The sequence below is a fragment of the Cibotium barometz genome, chromosome 52, assembly GCF_041138505.1.
Source record: "Cibotium barometz isolate CiBa-2024 chromosome 52, ASM4113850v1, whole genome shotgun sequence".
NCBI lineage: Eukaryota > Viridiplantae > Streptophyta > Polypodiopsida > Cyatheales > Cibotiaceae > Cibotium > Cibotium barometz.
In genome coordinates, this window is record NC_141097.1 from 17,102,528 (window position 1) to 17,123,603 (window position 21,076).

General features: G+C 40.4%; 1 protein-coding gene across 1 annotated transcript; it reads right to left on the reverse strand.

Annotated features, from left to right (window-relative positions):
- Positions 1 to 782: 782 nt before the first annotated feature.
- LOC147608876 (endoglucanase 25-like) lies at positions 783 to 7,578 on the reverse strand. The gene is made up of 6 exons (XM_086788767.1): positions 6,760 to 7,578; positions 5,676 to 5,971; positions 4,309 to 4,767; positions 2,684 to 2,819; positions 2,425 to 2,597; positions 783 to 1,619 (listed from the first exon to the last, which is right to left on the reverse strand). Exons 1-6 carry the CDS (start codon positions 7,124 to 7,126, stop codon positions 1,218 to 1,220), a joined length of 1,833 nt encoding a protein of 610 aa, XP_086644893.1. The 5' UTR covers positions 7,127 to 7,578; the 3' UTR covers positions 783 to 1,217.
- Positions 7,579 to 21,076: the final 13,498 nt, after the last annotated feature.

Genomic DNA, 21,076 nt, shown 5'->3' on the forward strand with positions numbered 1-21,076 from the left:
AGTATATATGCTTTGAGCATATTAAATTATAGTAAGACTTGTTAGTTGTACCCATAGGCGTGTAGCTTCGTGGTGAGGGTTTGGCTTACATCTACCAATTCTGCAATCCTACAATATGCATTGTCTCAAACTAAATAAATTCATGTACTTTCAAAAAAGGAGAGGATAATGTACTTTCAAAAAGGAAAGGATAACCCTACAATATGCACTGTCTCAAACTAAATAAATTCATGTACTTCCAAAAAGGAGAGAATAAATTTATCTATCATTTGCCTACCTTTATTAGCTTGTGTGTGTGTGTGTGTGTGTGTGTGTGTGTGTGTGCATGCGTGCATGTGTACATACATGCATGTGTGTATGTGTACATGCATGTGTGCATGCAAGCTGAGACTGCGGCTGAGAAAGAGAGAGAGAGAGAAGGTGGATGGAAGGACCAAACGTCACTAAAGGCAAAAATAATAATTTTAAACTAATATTTTTAAATGTTTTCGAAGCAAAAAAAAAAAAAAGAGAGAAATATCACTATAACCGGTCCATTGCAAAGGTAGGGGAAAAAAACAAAGGCTTTCCTTTGTTACATATATATACATACATATGTATATATATATATACATATATATACATATACATACATATATATATACATATATAAACATTTACATATATATATATATACATATACACATACACATACATACATACATACATACATATATATATATATATATAGAGAGAGAGAGAGAGAGAGAGAGAGATTTCACTCGAATATTTTTGTAATTGTCTTTAGGCTAAAAATGCGAACCATTAACCAATTCTTCCTTTTATAAAAGCCATGCCAAAAAAGACTTTCTAGTTATTTAAAAAAAAACTAGAAGTAAGCAACCAAATGAATGTACAAGTAATCCCAAAATTCCAAGAAGAGCTCGAGTTTATGAAAACTTATGTTCTTCCTCGAGAATATACTCCATTGTATATGGCCACTTTGAAGCAATTGTGATTGTGAGTGTGTATGTGTATGTGCATGTGCATGGAAAAATGCATGCATGTGGGTGATGAAGATACAGCCTAGTTGTAAGGTGTTGAAGTCCCATGCAAGAGGTGCTGGGTTCAAAACCTGCTAGCTGTTGACGGCAGCACGGAATCACTCATGCACACTAGCACAAAAGTTCCCAAAAGAAGAAAAATGCATGCATGTGGGTGATGGGGGTAAAAATAAACTAAGGTTTCCAAGGGGCCGGGGGAGGGGGCGCCGGCGGAAACAAGGGCGGGATGGCGGCGAAGAGCGTGTTGGAGTCGATGGTGCCGGTGTCGCCGCCGGACAGGGCGACGAGGGCGGCGGCCAGAAGCGCGTTGCCGGCAATCGTGGGCTCCGTGAAGTTGTAATTGGTCCGCACATCCGAAAAGCGGTCGTGGGCGTCAGGCCCGCCCACCAGTGCCCCCACCAGCACGTGCGGATTTGGGGACTTGGTGTCCCGGTACTTCAAGGCCGACGTGCACCCGCTTGATCCCACGTTGCTCGGGATGGACGCCCCCCGGTGGTGCACGTGCGTTGGGTAGTGCTTCCCGTAGCCCACCACGTAGCTCATCTTGTTGGGGTTGTCGCCCAATATGTAATCGATCTGCATCACAACCCGTTTTTAAAAAAAAAACTGTCGAATAATAGGGGCATACAACGAGTGAAAAAAGATATTCAATTAATTAATTGAGAGAACTTAATTATATAATTTATTAAGGTTTGACTTTAGGATTAAACCTGATGTAATTAAATTTTTTAACTTTTTAATTACTGCATTTTTTTTCCAACGGTTGCAACTGCTCAAATAGTTGCCCAAAATAGAGGCGTGATCTTTCTCTTCCCGCTTTGGCCAACACGCTGCAGAATCTTCAACTTGGCCATCGCTAACTGCAGGTTCTCTCTCGCTCTCTCTCTCTCTCTCTCTCGCAGGAAGTTTCTGGAGAGGAGGCGCATCTCAATGAGGTTTCCTAATCTTACAGACACTGACACCAAGTATGAAAATTCTAACTCCATAGAAATTTTCTTTGGTATATTTAAAAAATATATGTGGTGACAAAATTTTGATCGGCCTTGTCTCTGTGGAACTATGATTTTTTTTCATAGCGAGAACCATTAGGAGACTCATGTGATAAATAAAATTCATTAATTAGTTGAATCGAAAAAACTAATGATCAAAATTTTTAGATATTAATTATTGTTTTTTATATTAATTATTGTTTTTTTAATTCCAACGGTTGCAACTGGTGATGTCTCGCAGGATGCGACTTCAGGAGTGTCAACTTTCAAGTGTCACTCACACACACACACCCCTTCCTGTTTCATTATAATTGCCCGCCTTTAGAATCCTTTAGAATTTCTCCTCTTCCTGTGTGCTCTAGGCAATATGAGAAATTGTAGAAAGGCTATACCTGTGACCTAGCGAAGTCACGCAGAGTGTTGGAGTGCAAGAAAGTGGGTCCGCAGCTCCATCCGGGAACGTCAGAAGAGGTGAGGTAATCGGCGTAGAGAGCCGACAGAAACGCCGCAGCAGCATTGTATTGGAGCGGCGCTGGCCGGCCGCGATTCAGTTGCACCAGCCCACCTGCACAGAAGCCCCACTTTTTTCAACGTTTCCTGCACCTCTCTGATCCATGCGTCGAAGCTTCTTCGAGCTATTGTAAGGCTTACCTTTGGTCACATTGTAAGCTTTGAATTGAGGTAGATACGAGCACATCGCGATGTTGGTCTGGTTGTTGTAGAGCCTGAGGACATCCTCGTAAGGGTATCCTGGGTTCATCATGATGCGCAGTCTTGTTAAAATCACCTGCAGCCAATGGAAGGAAAAGGTTGTAAAAAAAGAATTCCATTTTAAAAAAATAGAAAAACTATTAAACGACTTAATCAATTTCCTATTCTTCATTTGTTAAGAGACTCGTCATGGTTTAAAAAAAAATCGTATATATATCTTAAAAATTTTGTTGAAACTTCACATTGTGACAGGTTGTTGCCCCCCCCCCCCAAATTTTGCTACTTTTGATGCTAAATTATAGCTAAAATGCAAGTGCTTTTGACGGTTCTGGAACTTATTGTCAAATATTTTTATATAAATACACAAATATTTAAGGTTTATTGTATATAATTTACAAAATTTGTGTAAGACTTTATCTGTGCACGGATCTTCCATCTAGACCTCAACTATAATTTCATGTAAGAGATTCTAGTTCATCTACTCTCTATTATGCATTCTTGCATGTCCTCTTTACTAAGGAAATAAATCACAATCACATCACAAGGGGGTTGATTTCAAGGTTCACAAGGGGTTGATTTCAAAGTTCATTTTCTACTATGTGGAACTGTTGTGCTATCAAACCTGACCTTTCACATAGGAGGGTAAGATTAGATGTCACCTAGTACCATTTCATGCTTGATGTGCTCTGTTTAGTTCAATCAGTAATGAGGTTGCATAAATGGTTTATTCCTTTATTAGAAATACCTGATTTGGTATGCCAAATGATGTGTGAAAATAGGGACTAATAGATAATGTACAAATGTGGTGTAGGAGCATTGCTAATAAGCTACTAATAGATAATGTACAAATATGGTGTAGGAGCAATGCTAATCAACTAATATGTTAAATATAGTTAATTCCTTGGTGGACTTCCAACCAAAAAAAACAAACTAGACCTAGTAACAACACCCCCTTCCCTTTTGACAATGCTCATTAAAAAAAAGTTTTTTTAGCCAATCAAAATAAAGATATGCTGAAATGTAACCAGGATTTAGCTATAAAAATCAAAAAAATGTCAAGATTAAAACTAAAATATATAAATTTTATCCTTTGGAAATAAATGCAATCCCTAAGTTCATATGATTTTTAAAAACAAAATTGAGCCAAGAATAATACACCACAAATTTGGTTTTGTAGAATAATACACCACAAATTTGGTTTTGTTTGAGAGAGATCGATATATATTCAAACACACATACACATACTCACATCGCGTAGCCTTTGTGACATCGAACCCAAGTCCTCTCGCTGAAACCCAATCGTTTTACCAACTCCACTACGTGCCCGTGAGCAAAATTGGATTTTTTTTAGGAGTGCCCCCAAAACCCCCAAAATACACCCCAACCTAAACCACCACCCCCCTTCCCACACAAAACCACCACCACCACCACCTCAACCCTCCCCCTCCAACACACAGAGACACAAAGACACACCACCCCCCCCCAAAAAAAAAACAAACAAAAACAAAAAAACAAAAAACGAAAGCAGTGAAAAGTTCAAACAAAAAGCATGGAATCGCACGCACCTGGGCGCCGGGGAGTTTGTTGTCCCAGTCGAAGACGCGGGAGTCAAGGGAGCCAGCAACTCCGTTGGCGTGCTTAGCAAGCTCGAGGTTGGTGGCGAGGCTGAGGTAGGTAGCGTTGCCGGAGGCATAATACAGCCACGCGCTGCCCCACACGTACTCGTCCCAGTAGCCCGTCGAGTTGTAGAAATGCGAGGCATCGTCCACCGCCACACTGTACCTGCCGCGAGGTCCCCGCGCGAAGGCAAAGAGTACCTCGGCCCCGTGGAGCAGCTCCTGCGAGTACTGCCTCTGGTCCTTGAACACGATCGACGCCGCTGCCAGCGCCGCCGCCATCTCAGCCGCCAGATCAGAGCACGACCCGCATGTCGCTACCGGCCTCTCATAGTCCATGTCCTCCGGCCTCTCCCAGCAGCTGTGATCGTTGTTTTGGGTGTTGCCATCGGTGTTACCCACTCCAACCTACCATAAACATCATCTGAGTGCGTAATTGCAACCATCCAGCTTAATCCAATTGTTTTTTTCTGTAATCATTCAATTAGCATTTTTAATCTCCACCGTTACATTAGTTTAAAATCTGTGTTTTACCCCTAACCCATGTCATTAACCCGTTGTAGAAAACCCTAATGTTTCTACGTATGATTTTTCAACTATAATATCCAATCTCAGCCACTAACTCTGTTTGCACCCACCCATTAGGACCCTTGGGACTTTGGGGTATGTTAGCCTACTCCAAGCTTCATGCATTTATATGAGAATAAAGTGCAAAGAGAGGTGTAACATGGACTCATACCTGGGCACACTTAAAATGTACCCACACGCTGGGTAAGCACGTTAGCCTCCCGAAGTGTGGGTGCATTCTAAGTGTGCCTAGAAATGAGTGTGTGTTGCACTTCATCCCCATATAGCCTTATAGATGCGTGAAGCGCTAGCATACCCCAAGGGTCTTGGGGTATAGCCTTATAGATGCGTGAAGCTTGGCATAGGCTAGCATACCCCAAAGGTCTTGGATAGAAATCCCAACCTCACCCGCCATTAAGGATGCTACAAACTAAATCCCATCCATCATCCTGAGAGACAAAAGATTCATCACAAGACAACTGATACCCAAGTAAAATGGTGACTCTTGGGTTGGAAAGAATGCAATGTAAAGTTTTTCTTTTCTTTTTATAATATATATATTATTGGTATATATATAAAAATCCCAACCTCACACTCTTGGCACATAAACCTTTAATAAAATTAGCATTCTAGATTCTTCAATCTCAGTGCTAAGATCACTAATTCACTTAATTAACATCAAACAAGATCAACATGTAAGGTTTAGCAATTATGTTCATTTGCTATGGGATGAGATTAATCTTTCAAACCTGTGCATAAACTTGGGTTATGCTGTCCGCTGTCTTGTTGAAGGTTTTGAGTATGTAATCTGTTCCCCACTTGATTAGATCTTTGACGTGGCTCAGCTCCCCTATCGCTTCATACTTTGCGCTGTACTCGATAACACTCCAGCTCAGCACCGTAATAGTGTAAGCCCCCGGAAAGCCAAATTTTATGTTGTCTCCTGCATCGTAGTAGCCGCCTGCCAAGTCAGCAGTCGGCTCGCCATCGTGGATTGCTGAGCTGGCACGCCACGATACGTTGTTGCTTTTCGTCAAGACGCCAGCTGCACCAATCGATTTAAAGCGTTTGATGAGCTGGCACATCGGTATGTGACCTAGATCTGTGATCTCATAACTAGTAGGATTTATGTTAATTAAAGCAATGGAGCACTAAGTATTGGGCGATCCTTGCTAATTTATACAGTACTTATAGAATCTAGATTGAACAATTCTTCTGTAATACCAACTCATGAATGTAGGATTAATTTCCTTCACAATAATCTTCTCTACGAGCATTTGATCATTGAAATCACTCTTAATTTTTGTTTTTCGAGCCGGGGTCAGAGAAAAAAAATGAGCTTCTGATCATTGAAATCACTCTTAATCTACCACTCATTTCCAATGTTAAACTACTAAATGAACTTCTGATCTACATCCACAACTCTTAAATCTTGGACTAATTTCCATAAAGCTTGTCTTCTGTAAGAGCATTAAATGATTGAAATTACTCATATATCTACCATTAGTTTCCAATGTTAAACTAACTTAAAAGAACCTTTAATCTAAATTTACAACCCATGGTTTCCATCAAATTAATCTTCTCTAAAGAGTGTCATATTAACTTCTAATTAGTTAATTTAAAGACTCATAATCTACAATTAACCTCCAACAAACTAATCCTCTAAGAGTTTAGTGGATCATTGCAGACAAGTGAGAACTAGCAGTTAATCTTCACCATGAGATTGGTCTCTCTTTCAAACGGAAAAAAAAAATTTGTATCAAATTGCAGCCAAGCCAATTAAATTAATCTACCAATTAAACTAGGTTAACAAATTCTGGAGCTAGTGCTTACATTTTTGTGTATTGAAGAAGAGGAGCGCCTTGTGGAGAGCCTGCATGTAGCTGTCTTCTGGAGGAGGAGGAGGGTGGTGATGAGGGACCAGCTTTACTATCATCACTACAAAACCTGTTAATAAGATGGCAGCCAGAACAGCCCACCCTATGTATTTTAAGAGCTTTCTGCTGCACACAACGCAGCCCAAGTCCACATACTGCTTCTTCTTCTTCTGATCGGAAGGCCCCAAAAGCCAGCTCTGATGGGTCTCCTCTAGCTTTGCTAGCGAGGCCCTGTCCATATCCATGTTTCTGCTTCTATCATCATCTGTTGCTGAGTCCATTGATACATCAAAGGAGCCTCCCCAAGCATTGTGAGTATGCATTTTGGTGGATTAATGAAGCTCCTAAATCAAATTAAGCTTAATATTCAGCAGAATGCTTGGCTTTTGGGAGTATTAATTAAGCTCCTCGAGCAAATTAAGCTTAGTATTAAGCAGGATGCTTAGCTCAAATCACAATCCTAATGCTCTCATACGACGTCTGCATGCTTCAAATAGTGACACCCAATGAAGCTCTTCATCAAATTAAGCTCACTGTTAAGCACGCATTAAGCTGTATGCTTAGATCAAACCACAACTCTTAATGATGCCCTCATACATAGCTTTGCTTCAATCAATGCGACCCAATTACCACTCAGATCTCAACAGGAAAAAAAAACTGCTGAGACTGCTGGTAGCCAGGCACGGGAGTTGCAGGCTTCTACTCAAAAAGAAGTCGGTGCCAAAAACCTTCGCTGGCTAATACACTGCTAAATATAGCGCCAATCGTGGAGCCCCTACGATGATGATGACCTTCTAGCGTCCGCAGGCCGTTGCCTCCGCTCACTGACCATCCACCCACCAGCCCTTCAGCCGGTGAATGTGACGTTCCATCGTGCGCTAATTGACCGGCCCCAGCCGGTGGCCAATGCTCAACCACCATGTGCCCTAAAACCAAAATGTAACCTTACGATGTGCCTAAATCACAACGACCCATTAATATAATAATACATAAATTGCCATCTAATTAATTTAATGATACCTAAATTGCCAGCTAATTTCTCCTTTGGATAGATAAAGGTTCCCATAATTTCCAACTTAACAGTCCCACCCTCTTTGCATGTGGTTGCGTGGTCCAAACCAAAGGTAAGCAAGTAGTCAATTTTGAAGCTGCCCCCCCAAAGTTGCCCTCAACCACTCTCCTATTTGTTGGTGTGCAGTTAACATTTCTCACAGATTTCATGCTTCTTGATTTCTATGCTTCATCTACTAGTAACTTTGGCCTAGTAATTTCTCCAAGCAAATTAGTAATGTCAATTTTTAATCTCTCTCTCTCTCTCTCTCTCTCTCTCTCTCTCTCTCTCTCTCTCTCTCTCTCTCTCTCTCTCTCTCTCTCTCTCTCTCTCTCTCTATTATAGAAGATAAACTAGCTGGATTTTGTCGGCGATTGAGACCCCATGCACAAAAAGAAATTGTTGCAAAAGTGAAAGAAGTGATGAAGCAAGATTTTCACGAGACCTTAGCAGCATCAAGACAATGGTCAAGGAAAGTTGAAAGAATACATCAAATCACAAGGCACGCCTGAAGTCGAGGAAACTGAATTGAGGTAGCAAAGACCCCTCAGATCCGTGTAGGAGTTTACCCACCCAAAGGATGGCCCATGGATAGGATACTTTGATGTTTAATTATGTGAAGTCATATGAATAATTGATTGGAAGCTTGTATTTGCCAAAGTTTCATAACAAGTTTATGTTACACCAAACTCGATAACATTGGGGGGTTTTTAACAATTATGAGGAATATATGGATTACATAGGAACTAACGTACAAATATATCGATTGCATATATTTGTACATAGGAACTAACGTACAAATATATGGATTACATAGGAACTAGCATACAAATATATGGATTACATAGGAACTAACCTCAATGTAACTCAAACATACAAATGCAAAATTAAAGTTAAACTATGGTGCCTCGTGCGACTCTTCATTTATTTTTGAGATTTTATCATAAGATTTTTGTTCAGATAGATAATTTAGATTTCAAAACTCATTTTCATACATTATTTCGTCACTTAATATTTTGATCAGTGTAGAAAATCGCTTTCTCCTATTTTATTACTTATTTCTTAGCATGTTTTAGGGTGGATCCTTGTAATGTGTTGTACAAGAGAGTTGTGGTACTTTTAAAGTAGCAAAACTCTATTTTTCTATTCTTCGATCTTGGTCCCCAAACAAAGGTCCAAAGTTTCTACATAGGTAATTTTTTGATGATTTTCTACCTAGTTTTCAATGCCATGTTTTGCATGTCATATTTAAAGGCTAAAATAGTGGCTTTTGGACTCTGAATGTGAAGACATGGATCAAATGGCCTAGAACAAGCCTTACACATGATGCAAAGGTCAAAGTTTTGGAGTTGTGGTGGATCTCCTTTATCATGCCTTATTGACCTGAGGTCCAGGTGTTAGCATCAATAGTGTGCACTCTAAATACCATCATTAATATTGTTGCTAAAGGCTTTCTTGAGAACCTCTTCCCATTTGTTCCGAAGGGGGGGTTTTGTTGGGATTTAGAGCTTTATGAGTGTAATTTAGCCCTTTTGTGTAAACCTCGTCTATATGTGTAAGTGTGTCTACGTGTGTGAATAGCCTCTAAAGGCTAGATGCTATGTGTGTTTATATAGAAGTAGTGATGTCAACACATGTGCCATGTGTCACTATATTAGTATGTGTGATTAAGTAAGGCCCTAAGCCTATAAAGGCATTGTACTTGGTGAAGGATTTGCAACATCATTAACCTAATCATCATTGAGTCGTCAAGGTAATGTTGCCTCTCTCTTGAGCTTTGTTCTCTCTCTCTCTCTCTCTCTCTCTCTCTCTCTCTCTCTCTCTCTCTCTCTCTCTCTCTCTCTCTCTCTCTCTCTCTCTCTCTCTCTCTCTCTCTCCTCCACAGTCATGGACATCTTCCATCCTCCCTAGCTGAGCTGCTAACCCTTAATACAACAATTGTTATTAGAGCTACTACCACCAGAGCCTACCCGCTCTTTTGTTCTTGCCTGCAGAACATCGCCACACCGGCATTGAAGCCTCTCACACCCATCCAAGTCGGCTTCATATGCCTTGACCACCATCGGTGTTTTCTTAGCGATGGAGGCTTTGTATGTCATAACCAGTGCTTTCTCATGTGCCATTGTCAACATCAGACCACGGATGGCCACCTACACATACATCCTCCTTCAACTCGACGATGTGTTATTGGCTATGTTTCCTCCACTATAATGCAATATGTCTTCCACTTCTTTACTTTTCCCACAACACAAACATCCTATCTCACAACATCAAAGTTTCCTATCACAACATCAAAGTTGTCAAATCAGTCAAACCCCCTTCGCTACCCAACTGACCAGCCAAGGGCTTCTACTCAACAATCTTTTAAGGTGGATCGGGCCACTTCTTCTAGCAACATATTTCATGACCAAGTTTAATAGCATCAGCTTCTTGACATGATAGAAAAAGATGCAACTCACTCTTATGAAGGATGGGCTCTATAACATTTTCAAAGAAGTTGACAAAAAGCCTAAGCTGAGGAGGGTCCAGAAAGAGTTTTTCTCTGGGAAGTTTACATCGATTGCATAATTGCTCTTATTGGCCTCAATCTTGCTGACACTTTGATACATTGCCTTGAACTCAAGAAATCACACAATGGGGTATGGGTAAAATCAGAGAATCTATTTGGGAATAAGTGTAAATTTTTGAAGAAAAAATTCTTTGATCTAGAGATACATGAGAGCGATGAACTCAACGAACACCTCGACAATATTGGATCAATCACACAATAACTCTCTAGTTTAGGAGTTCCTTACTAATGATGATGACAATGTAGCTATGCTTCTTAAGAGAATACAGAAGGTATGTATCACGTTTTTGGAGATCTTATCTATTCTTCAACTAGCCCAAGATACATCTTATGAGGATATAGTGGCTATGCTTATTTTTAAAGAAGACAAAAGCTGGAACAAGAAGATAATAGCAACCTTGACCTTGACAAAGCTCTAATTAGTAAATGGAATGACAAAAGGGGAACCAAGATCTGGTGTCACTACTACAAGAGACTTGGGCATATAGAAGCTCAATGCTTCAAGAAAATGGAACAAGAACAAGAAAAGCATTATGCCCATCTCATAGCAAAAGATAACCCAGCAAAAGAACAAGAAGAGATTGAATAAGGGAAGCCACCATACTAGCAATATATGGTCTTTCTAGAGTGGTTTTTCTCTATATGTGTAAAAAGGCCTTGATGTTGTAAAAGGATCCTTTCTCATGTCATTCCCTCAAGTCTTACATGATGCACCTAGAAATTTACAAGGATTGGGGGCTAATGCTATGGGAGAGGCCTTGGTTTCATAGATGTAGTGGAGCTCCTTTATCATGCCTTGGTTACCTGAGGTCTGAGTGTTGGCACTAGTAGTGTGCAGCCCAAAGGCCATCATTAATGTTGTTGCTAAAGGCTTTCTATCTTGTAATGATCAATTGGGACCATTGTCACTTGATTGTAGCCTAAGAAGCCATTGTCACTTGATTGTAGCCTAAGAAGCCATCCAAGAAGTTGTGACTTTCTCCTCGACAACACTTTCCAACATGTGGTTTTGTAAGACAAGAGGTAGTGATCATGAACTGTGTATGTGGAATTTAGATTTTTGAGGTTTACACACATTCTAAGATTATCGTTCTTTTTGGGAACAATCACTATTGAGGACACCCTCTCGATGTCCTCAATTTTGTAAATAAATCCCACATTGATGAGATTATCTAGCTCTTCCTTGACTATTTGTACGTACCTAGGATCCATGTGGTAGGCTCGTTGTTGTTTGGATGATTCTTCTTGGTGTGTTTCACCACTTCCAAAGGAATTCCCTTCATAATACTAGTGTATTTCCTAGCAAAAACATCCTATTCTTTGAGCAAGTCTATTAATTATCCTAGATGCTTAGGGGTAAGGTCTTTGGCAATAAACATTGGCTTAGGTTCTTCACCCTAGCTGGCAGCACGATTTCTTTTTTGACCTTGATGGGGCCATCATATGAAGCGTGTGGCTCTCCGTACACCAGCTTCTTTGAGCCTTCTCACCATGTACCACTATGTCCTTGATGTTGTAAGACTTAAAGTATTGTTGGGCACTTGCCTCATATCTTCCTCTTGAGCTCACAGTGAGATCTCTTTGAGTTTGGCTTCTTTCTCTACCTCACTCTTGAATTTATTGTTATGGGCTATCGCACCTCCCAAGAGAGAACTCTAAACATTCAAAATTGGAAGAAGGAATAGATAACAACCATCGTTAGGTACTTACCAATTCTTCAAGCTCACGTCCCTTGAGGCCCCCAAGCTTGCTTTCTTAAGCTCCACTCCTCCAAGCTCCACCTCCACACTGTCACCACAAAGTCGCTCACTCTTTCTTCCCATTGGATATGATAATTATTGGCGTAGATCTAGGATCATCCAAGGATTCATCTCTTCATTCATGTATCCTCTGCATGCATGATAAACACCTTCCCCACCAAGGGATTATTTCTTATAAAAATATCAACGTTTAAAAATCCCATGGTTTTTGTAGTTGATAAATGCACGCTTCAGACTTGTGCATTTGTGACTTCCAAGTGAGGTTTGTCTAGAGCTACCCATGTTTCATAAGAGATCAAATTATGACTTGATCTTGTATCAATTAATGCAATGCTCTTTGCATGAGTCTTTTTCATAGACTTTCACACTGAGATGTGCTAGCTCAATGTCCAGGTCATCCTCATAAAGAAGTGTGAGTGAAGTCATGTTCACATGCAACATTCTCACCTGGAGTCTCTGTTTGGCCTTGGCTTCCCTTGCCTTGGTTTCTTCTTGTTTGGCCTTGGCTTCCCTTGCCTTGGCTTCTTCTTGAGCTTGTTTGATTTTTTCTTTGGCCAACGCTTTCTTTTGTTTTAGTAAATGCTCTTGTGTGAGCATCTCCCCTGGGTCACTAGTCCTCCGTAATACTTTTTGAGTTTGCTCCCATTTATGTATCCTTCCATTTGCACTCCCTCGATGGTTTCAACTTGGACCAACCCTTGAGGGGTGATTTCGAACACTCTAAAAGGTCTTAACCCTCTGTATTTAAGTTTATTTTTCTTGGTGCTTCCAACACCATGAGGACGAGGTCCCCCATTTCCAGTTCCTTTTGTTTCAGGTTATGGTCAAACCAACGCTTTCTCCTCAATTTCTCGACCATAAGCCATGTGATGCAATTAACCGGGTTTCATCAAGTTTCTCTAAATCAACCAATCTCTTGGCTAATGCATTTTTGGTAAGTCTCTCTTGTACTACAATTCGTAAGCTTGGAACTAAGTACTTCATAGGCATCACTGCATCAACGCCATAAGCTAGATGAAAGGGAGTATACCCCGTAGTAGCCACCTTATACGATGTACGATACGCCCATAAAACTGTAGTCAACTTATGTTCCCAATCTGTACAACTGGCTTCTAATGTTTTAGTCAATATAGCACATAGAATCTTATTTGTGCTCTCTGCTTGGCCATTTGCTTGTTGGATAATAAGGTGATGACTTTCGATGATAGACTACAAGGAATCCGACAAGTAAGTGTTCAATCACCTCATTAATGAAATGCGAACCCTAATCACTGACTAGTTCAAGCAGGCAGCCAAATCTTGAAATGATCTATTCGTAAAAGAACTTGGCCGTGTGGTGCCTACGTCAGCTCTCTTAGAGGCCCTTGCCTCTGCCCATTTTATGAAATAGTCTATGGCCACTATTACATATCGGGCTTACAAAACGGATGCACTTCTAGACTAATGGGCCCAACAAAATCAATCCCCCACTTCTCAAAGGGTTGTCTTACAATCACAGGGGTGAGCATCATCATGTCTCTTTGTTGTGGAGTAGTAAATCTTTGACACTCCTTGCATCTTTTCACAAACTCTATGGCATCCCCAAATAATGTAGGCCACCACAGTCCTACTTGAAGCACTTTGTGAGAGCTGTAACTTCTCCAACAAAGTGTCCTCCAGCTATTCCTAAGTATGCTTCCTCTAGTATCATGACAAATTCATCTTCTCGCACACATCTTCTAAGGAGATCACCCTTACCTAGCTTATATAATTCTCTAGCAAATTAGCAATCAATTGATAAGGTGCGGCTAGCTTAATAATCCGGTGCATTTTGTCCTTGTTCAAGGGTCATTCTTTGCGCGGGAAGCCGTGAGCTAGATAGTCAGATATTTCCTCACTCCACTCAAGCAGCATGTCCAATTTGAACAAACAAGCATCTGGGAGGTCATCATCAACACTACTTTTGCAGGTTCTCCATTCAAAATTCTAGACATGTGGTCAGCCAACACATATTGTGTCCCTTTACTTACTGTTGTGACCGTAAAGTTAAATTTCAAGAGTAAAAGTAACCATCGTGTGATTCTCCCAATGGTGCAAGGTTTGCTCACCAAATATCCACAAAGAATACAAATTTGTTGGCCACTAAGTAATGTCGATATTTCTTTACAGCATAGACCATGGCCAACCCTTCACGCTCCATGGTGGTGTAATTTATCTCTGCATCATTTAGTTGATGACTAGCAAAGCAAACTGGGTAATCCAATTTGAATTCCTCAGGCTGTGTTAATACACCACCTATTGCGAAGTTCGGTGCATCAATTCGCACATGGAATATAAGATCCCGGTTAGGTGGTCTCAACTAGCCACAGTGCTTTCTTCAACTTATCGTATGCATCTTGGAATTCCTCAGTCCATTCAAGTAGTCTATAAAATGGTCTGGCAATTTCAACATAGAAAATGATGAAGTAACGGTAATACCCAACATGGCCCATAAACCTCGTACACCTTTGTGTTGGTGGGTGGGGGTAATTTCAAGATTAGTTTTATCTTGCTCTCATCTGTGGAAATACCATTTTTAGACACAATGTGCCCTAAGATTACACCATATTTGACCCAGAATTGGAATTTCAAAGGGTTTAAGGATACAATACAATCGACATCTCTCAAATACCAAATGTTCACTCTAGCAAGAGTGTGCACACAAATCATTAATGAATACCTCTTGCCACTTTTGCAAGTAATCCTTGAAAGCTGTGCACATAAACCGTTGGAAGAATTGGAATTTCAAAGGGTTTAAGGATACAATACAATCGACATCTCTCAAATACCTTCCTTAAGTAAGCCAAATGTTCAGTCTAGCAAGAGTGTGCACACAAATCATTAATGAATACCTCTAGCCACTTTTGCAAGTAATCCTTGAAAGCTGCACATAAACCGTTGTTGGAAGGTTGATGGGGCATTGGTGAGGCCAAAAGGTATAACCTTATAATTAGCATATGATCCCCACATCGTATTAAAGGTTGTTTTGTGCTGGTCTTATGGTGCTATGGACACCTAATTATAGCCTAAAAAACCCGTCTAAGAAGCTGTAAGCTTCTTCACCTGTTACCCGTTCCAACACATGTTCGATATATGGTAGTGGGTAGTGGTCTTTCCTGGTGGCTACATTGACCTTTTTGAGATTAGCACAAACCCTCAATTTTCCATTCTTCTTTGGCACAATCACAATTGGTGAGAGCCAATCTGTGTGCTCGACCTCATAGATGAAATCTGCAACAATGACGAGCGATGAGTGTATCAATTTCCTCCTTTACAATCGCTGCATATTTCAGATTTATGTGGTATGGCTTCTGTCTGGATGGTATTAATCCTTCCATGATTGGAATCATGTGTTGTACCACTTCTGGCAGTACACCCTTCATCTTTGTGTGTTGTACCACTTCTGGCAGTACACCCTTCATCTTTGTGTGTTTCTAGGTAAAGCAATCCTTAAATTCCTTGAGGAGAGCTATGAGTTCTTCTTCCTCAATTGTAGTTTAGTCCTTAGCAATATAGATAGGTTTGGGTTCCCTGGCTCTGCAATATTAATTTCCTTAACTTCGGTTGGACCATCGTATGATGACGTGGATAGAACATCTTCCTTTACTCTTTTCGTTGTCAATTGGACCACTTTTCGTTCATCTATTGTGTATGTTTTGAAGTCGTTCAACACTGAGAGTAGTTCTGGTTTATCTTCATCCTCTTTTTTTGTCTGAGCCATCCCCTTCTTAGCCTCGCATTTAGCTTCACCCAGAGCCTTGTTTAGTTTTCAACGCCCTGCTTTCGTGAGTTTAGGTGTTTCTAAATCTTGAGGTATAATTTCCTCCTCTCTTTTTCCTTCCAAGGATATCTTACTCAATTCTTCACCCCAATTCTTAGAAAACTCCTTGTGCACCTTAGTGGCTTTGAGATATCTCAGCCACCACTGTGGTGGGCGTCCGTGGGTTTACTTTATAACATGGCATCTCATCAAGTGATATACCTTTTCTGTTTTCACCATTTTTTGAGGCATTGGGTACCAGTGTGGCCTTATGATCTAGACCCTTCCTGTGCTGGAGGTTTGTTAATCCCATTTTGGATTAACAAGTATGCTCCTCCATTTAAGGACATTAATAAGTGTCATGCAAAGACACTATAAAAGTTGTACATTATGAGATACTGGCCACCCAAGGCCTTAGTTAAGTAAGTTTTGAGCGCCCAACTGTGAATAAGGGCCAATTGTATATAAGGCATTTTCTCATAATGAATGGACACAATCCCCCTTTGTGCTATTGAGAGAGCTCTTGTTTGTGTCTTGAGAGAGAGCATTCTAGCACTTGTGCCTCTTCTATGCTTGTATGTTGCATGCTTGTGTTGAAGAGTGAGAGAGAGTGATTGCATTATGTGATGGTGCGAGCAACTCTATGGTGATAGCGTAGAGGTGGAGCTTGGAGGATTGGAGCTTCTCAAAAGTGAGCTTGGAGGCCTCAAGGGGGACACAAGTTCAAAGATTTGGTAAGTGCCCTACGACAGTTGTGTTCTATTGCTCTTCCCTTAGGTGAATGCATTGAGTTCCCTCTTAGAGGTGTGGTAGCCCCCCATAACATTTTTGGCGCCGCTGTGTCGAGGAAGCACCTTTTTTTCTTCCATCCTCTTTGAGTTTCAGCTCCCATTACATAAGATTCATGATTGCCTTTGCATTCTGGTAGTGCATTGTGTAGGAAATGAATGGATAAGATTTGAGTGGAAGTGAAAAATCATGAGAAATTGATTGTGTTTGCTGTGTAATTGTGTGATGGAGTGCTCTTAGAAGAGAGCTTCACTGTTTTTTCTAGTTAATTTTGATGTTTGCATCACCGAAATCATCAACGTCAACGAGCAGGTTGGTGTTTTGTTTTTCTTGCTTTTCAAAATTTTATAAAAGTTAAAAAAATAAGGAGCCATTGATTGTGCCTTGAGCTTGTATTACATTCCTTAGGCGTGGCACAATCATTTTGGAAGCAGTCGGATAAGGATTTTGCACCCAAAACCACCTTAGTCTTGTCGACGCAGGAAGTTCCCACATGAAACTATAGGAAAATAGTTCACGATGTGGACCATTTTCTGCAACTTCACGCTATGAGACACTCTCGGCATTAACGCTGCAATTCACGAGATTACCTTGCCAAAAAAAGGCAGCCTTATCTTGACATCACGGGGTCTGACAAAATTAAGAATCGTGAATGTGTAGAAAATCATTCACGACGTGAACTATTTTAGAGCACTTCACGGCATGAACCATTTTCATTTCACAACGTGAACCAATATAGAACCCTTCAGAACCATTTTTAGTTCACAACGTGAACAAATTGCTTTTCACGATGTGAAACCTTTTCCCTTCTCACAGCATGAACTTTTTCTGCAATTTCACGCCTTAATCAAATCCAATTCACGAACTTAATCAAATCCAATTCACGAACTTGGTATTGTCGAATTAAGGCTAAGGAAGTCTTGAGATCATTGAAAATCATAACAAGGTAATCTGGTATTCTGAGTCCAAAGTAAAAAATTTAATCACGTAAAAGTGTAGAAAATCATTCACAACGTGAACTATTTTCTGATACTTCACGCTGTGAATTATTCTCTGCAATCTCACAACCTCAGAAACAAGTCGACAGAATCTGACCAATATTTAATTGGGGCAGCAAAATAGCTTATCAAACCATATTCACATGCACTTGAGGTCTGAAAAGCTCATCGAAGCCGACCTCACTCTTGACGATAGTACATCAAATCACCCAAGATCTTCCTATCAAAAGAGTGTGGGTTTAGGCCACTCAATTGAGAGGAAGGTACTTTGCTATCTTACCTGCTTGAATGGGCACTTCTCTTTTGTAAGAAGGCAGTGCTAGAATATATAAGCAGACTTACCTTGAGCTTAATATCAAATAGGAAAAGTTTAAGTACTTTGTGTGGATACGTGCTTAAGACTAGTAATAGAGGCCGAGCCATTATTTTAGTTTGGCAGGTCTAGTGTGAAAACTAGTCACTTGTATATAAGTAATTTTTGGCACTAAGAAATGCACAATCATTCCCTTACTTTTTTTAGAAAATGACTAGCACTCAACAAAGTGCCCCTCTATTAAGAAAACTAGACTCCTTCAGATCCACATCAAGTGAGGAGTTTTGGGAAGAAATGAGCCAACTAAACACATACATGAGTGGAGGAATAGTGAAGCATCTGGAACACGAGGGACCATGGTCCTCTGAGCCCTAGATTCACTAGTTGGCTTTGTAAAAATTACCATGAAATTCATGAAAAGGACATTAAATTGCCGTATTTTTAAGCAAAGCTCCAATAAAGGAACAGGAGTAGGAATAAGACTAGCAGGACCATGAACCTCAAGATTTACTCCCTTGAGAAGTTCTCAAACCATGTCAGATGCCACAATGTTTCAAACATTTGGTGTCGATCTTGAGTGGGTTTATCCCAATAAGCTAACCACAACCAACAAGCAGCCCAACAACTGTAGTTAGGTAATTAGGAAATATCTTTTTGTTATACCATCAGGAAAAAGTTTCTCTTAAAACACACAATAGCTTGCACACATAGTGCAGGAGTTATGCCTTATCAAGGAGCTCATTATAGAAGCTTCTTGACCATAGAGCCAAGCTCTAGTTCTTCTCCATTCGGATGAGGAATAGGGAAGGGTAAAGAGACATTGTGTGGGAAACCCTCAAACCATCAAACCAAAGGGATCCACAAGGGTATTCACATAATGTATCCTTAGCCCCCACAGTGAGCCTACAGCCTTAAAGCTAGGTCGATAGAGGTGAAGTTCCATTGAAAACCACATAGTCCAACAAAGGGAAAGAAATCCTAAACCATGAAACATAGGATTTTGCATGACCATTGCCTTACATTCCCTAGCCATGTGAATACGAAGAAGACATTCTTAGGATGATGTTTGAAATGGGGAGGGGGGTCGACAAACATAACACCTAGAGACTCAAAGTTGGGAAGATAATCCACATCTTAAGGATGATGACAAAATTGGAGATCCCATCCAATACCTAGAGACATTCAATCAAACTTGTGAGGCCATGCGAAAGGATTAATGAACCCCCAAGTACTGTTCATTTGGACTTTGCCTGGAAGGCAAAGCAAGCTAGTGGTTAGGTCTCTAAACCCACTTGGAAAGGTTATCAGGTCTTGAGACACACTTTTAATGGAGCTAGATGGAGCCCCATTACACAATCTACAACCTTAAGAAAGAGGAGGGAGAAACAATGTAAGCTTATACTACTAGAACCAAGTAGCTCCACATGAGATGTATCCCCTTACGAGAGGCTAGATAACTTATCGCTCATTGATCGATTTATGATTGGTCTTAATAGCAAGAGGATTCTTGACCATCTTCACAAGTCTAGACACTACATCTTCCTCGTGTGTTGTCTCACGAGGTAATAGACCTGGTCGACAATTGGCAACACATCATCTAAAGCCTCAATGACAAGATGGGGGGACACATCATCCAAAGGATGAGATGGGGGGAAACATCATCCAAAGCCTCAACAACTAGAGGTGCCCCACTAGCACCAACTAGAGTCCTAGTCAAAGACGTGAGCATGGGTAATTTGGTAAAAAATCTGCTTAACCATTTAGGCTAGCAGTGGTAGGGCCAGCCCCAACCAGCACCTCAAGCAAGACACCCACACTTATTTCCATCGAGAGATATGGCTTGGTATACAATTTTCCATTGAAATCATATAAGTATGGAGTGTTTGATTGAGGCCTAGACAACAACATTTTTTTGTTCATTGGTAGTTATCATAGGAATCATGACACGTCTCATTATTGGTACCAAGGAAACCTAATAGGTGTTGAAATTTATGGTGCCATTGAGGGCAAGGTATGAGTAGAGGACTAGGATCAGGAGAATGTAGCCACATCACACTTGGACATTATCCCACATGAGTACATTTGTAAGAGGTGTACCCTTCTCATATAAAAAGGGTCATTTTTATGTAATGTAGACAAGTAGCTTTGCCTCTATGAGTACAAGTTCCATCTTGTAACCTAATTGTGCTTGAGTCAAGCTTGATTAATTTATCAGGATCATAATTATGTTATTAATTAGGTTACAAGTTTCCATCTTGTAACCTAATTGTGCTTGAGTCAAGCTTGATTAATTTATTAGGATCATAATTATGTTATCAATTAGGCTGCACCCACCATAGGATTAGTATTCGTTAATCATAGTGAGTAAGGTGAAGAATACCATATCCATGCATGCTTAAGGTGCCATGTTTAATTTTTGACATGGTATCAGAGCCTGCCTCTTCTCTTTGAGCTTCTCCAAATCATTATCTCAACTTGTATTAGCCTAAACATTTTACTAATTAAGTAATTAGCCACTAATTTCCATATTATCCTTCTCTCCCTCTATGTGGCCAAAATTGATCTACCAATCCTCAACCTCTCAAAAATTTCCAAACACTTCAAGCCACATCTCCTCCACCTCAAGTTGACCTCACACGCTCGAGGATTTAAGCAAACTTGGCCACAACATTACATGAAATCGATGCCTACTACCCAACTTGTTTTTTTCGTCATTCTCCACGTGTGATTCAAATCAATCAAATCCCTCTTAGGAGCCCATTAACAATGCTATAAGGACTCTACATTCCAAATCTCATGCTAAATGGTCCACTGAGTTGGTTGCAGCAAAGCGATTTACAGCGATTTACCAATCACCTAATCTTTTCCTAAATTGAGTAATTCTTGAGAAAATTGAGGTGGAGTTTTTACTTGTGCCATTGGCCCTCGTCAAGGGCAAGGTTGCTATGCAAAAGCCCCATCAAGATTGATTTCCTCTTGCTCAATTGAATCCTCCAAGAATCAACCCTGTTAATC

What these genes read in the sequence shown, in the direction of transcription:
- LOC147608876 (XM_086788767.1), bottom strand. Translation starts at nt 7,126, where the DNA reads ATGCATACTCACAATGCTTGGGGAGGCTCCTTTGATGTATCAATGGAC. An exon ending in CTTCTTCAATACACAAAAAT is followed by an intron (nt 5,972 to 6,759) that starts GTAAGCACTAGC and finishes CGATTGGTGCAG; the next exon opens with CTGGCGTCTTGACGAAAAGC. An exon ending in GTGACTTCGCTAGGTCACAG is followed by an intron (nt 1,620 to 2,424) that starts GTATAGCCTTTC and finishes GTTGTGATGCAG; the next exon opens with ATCGATTACATATTGGGCGA.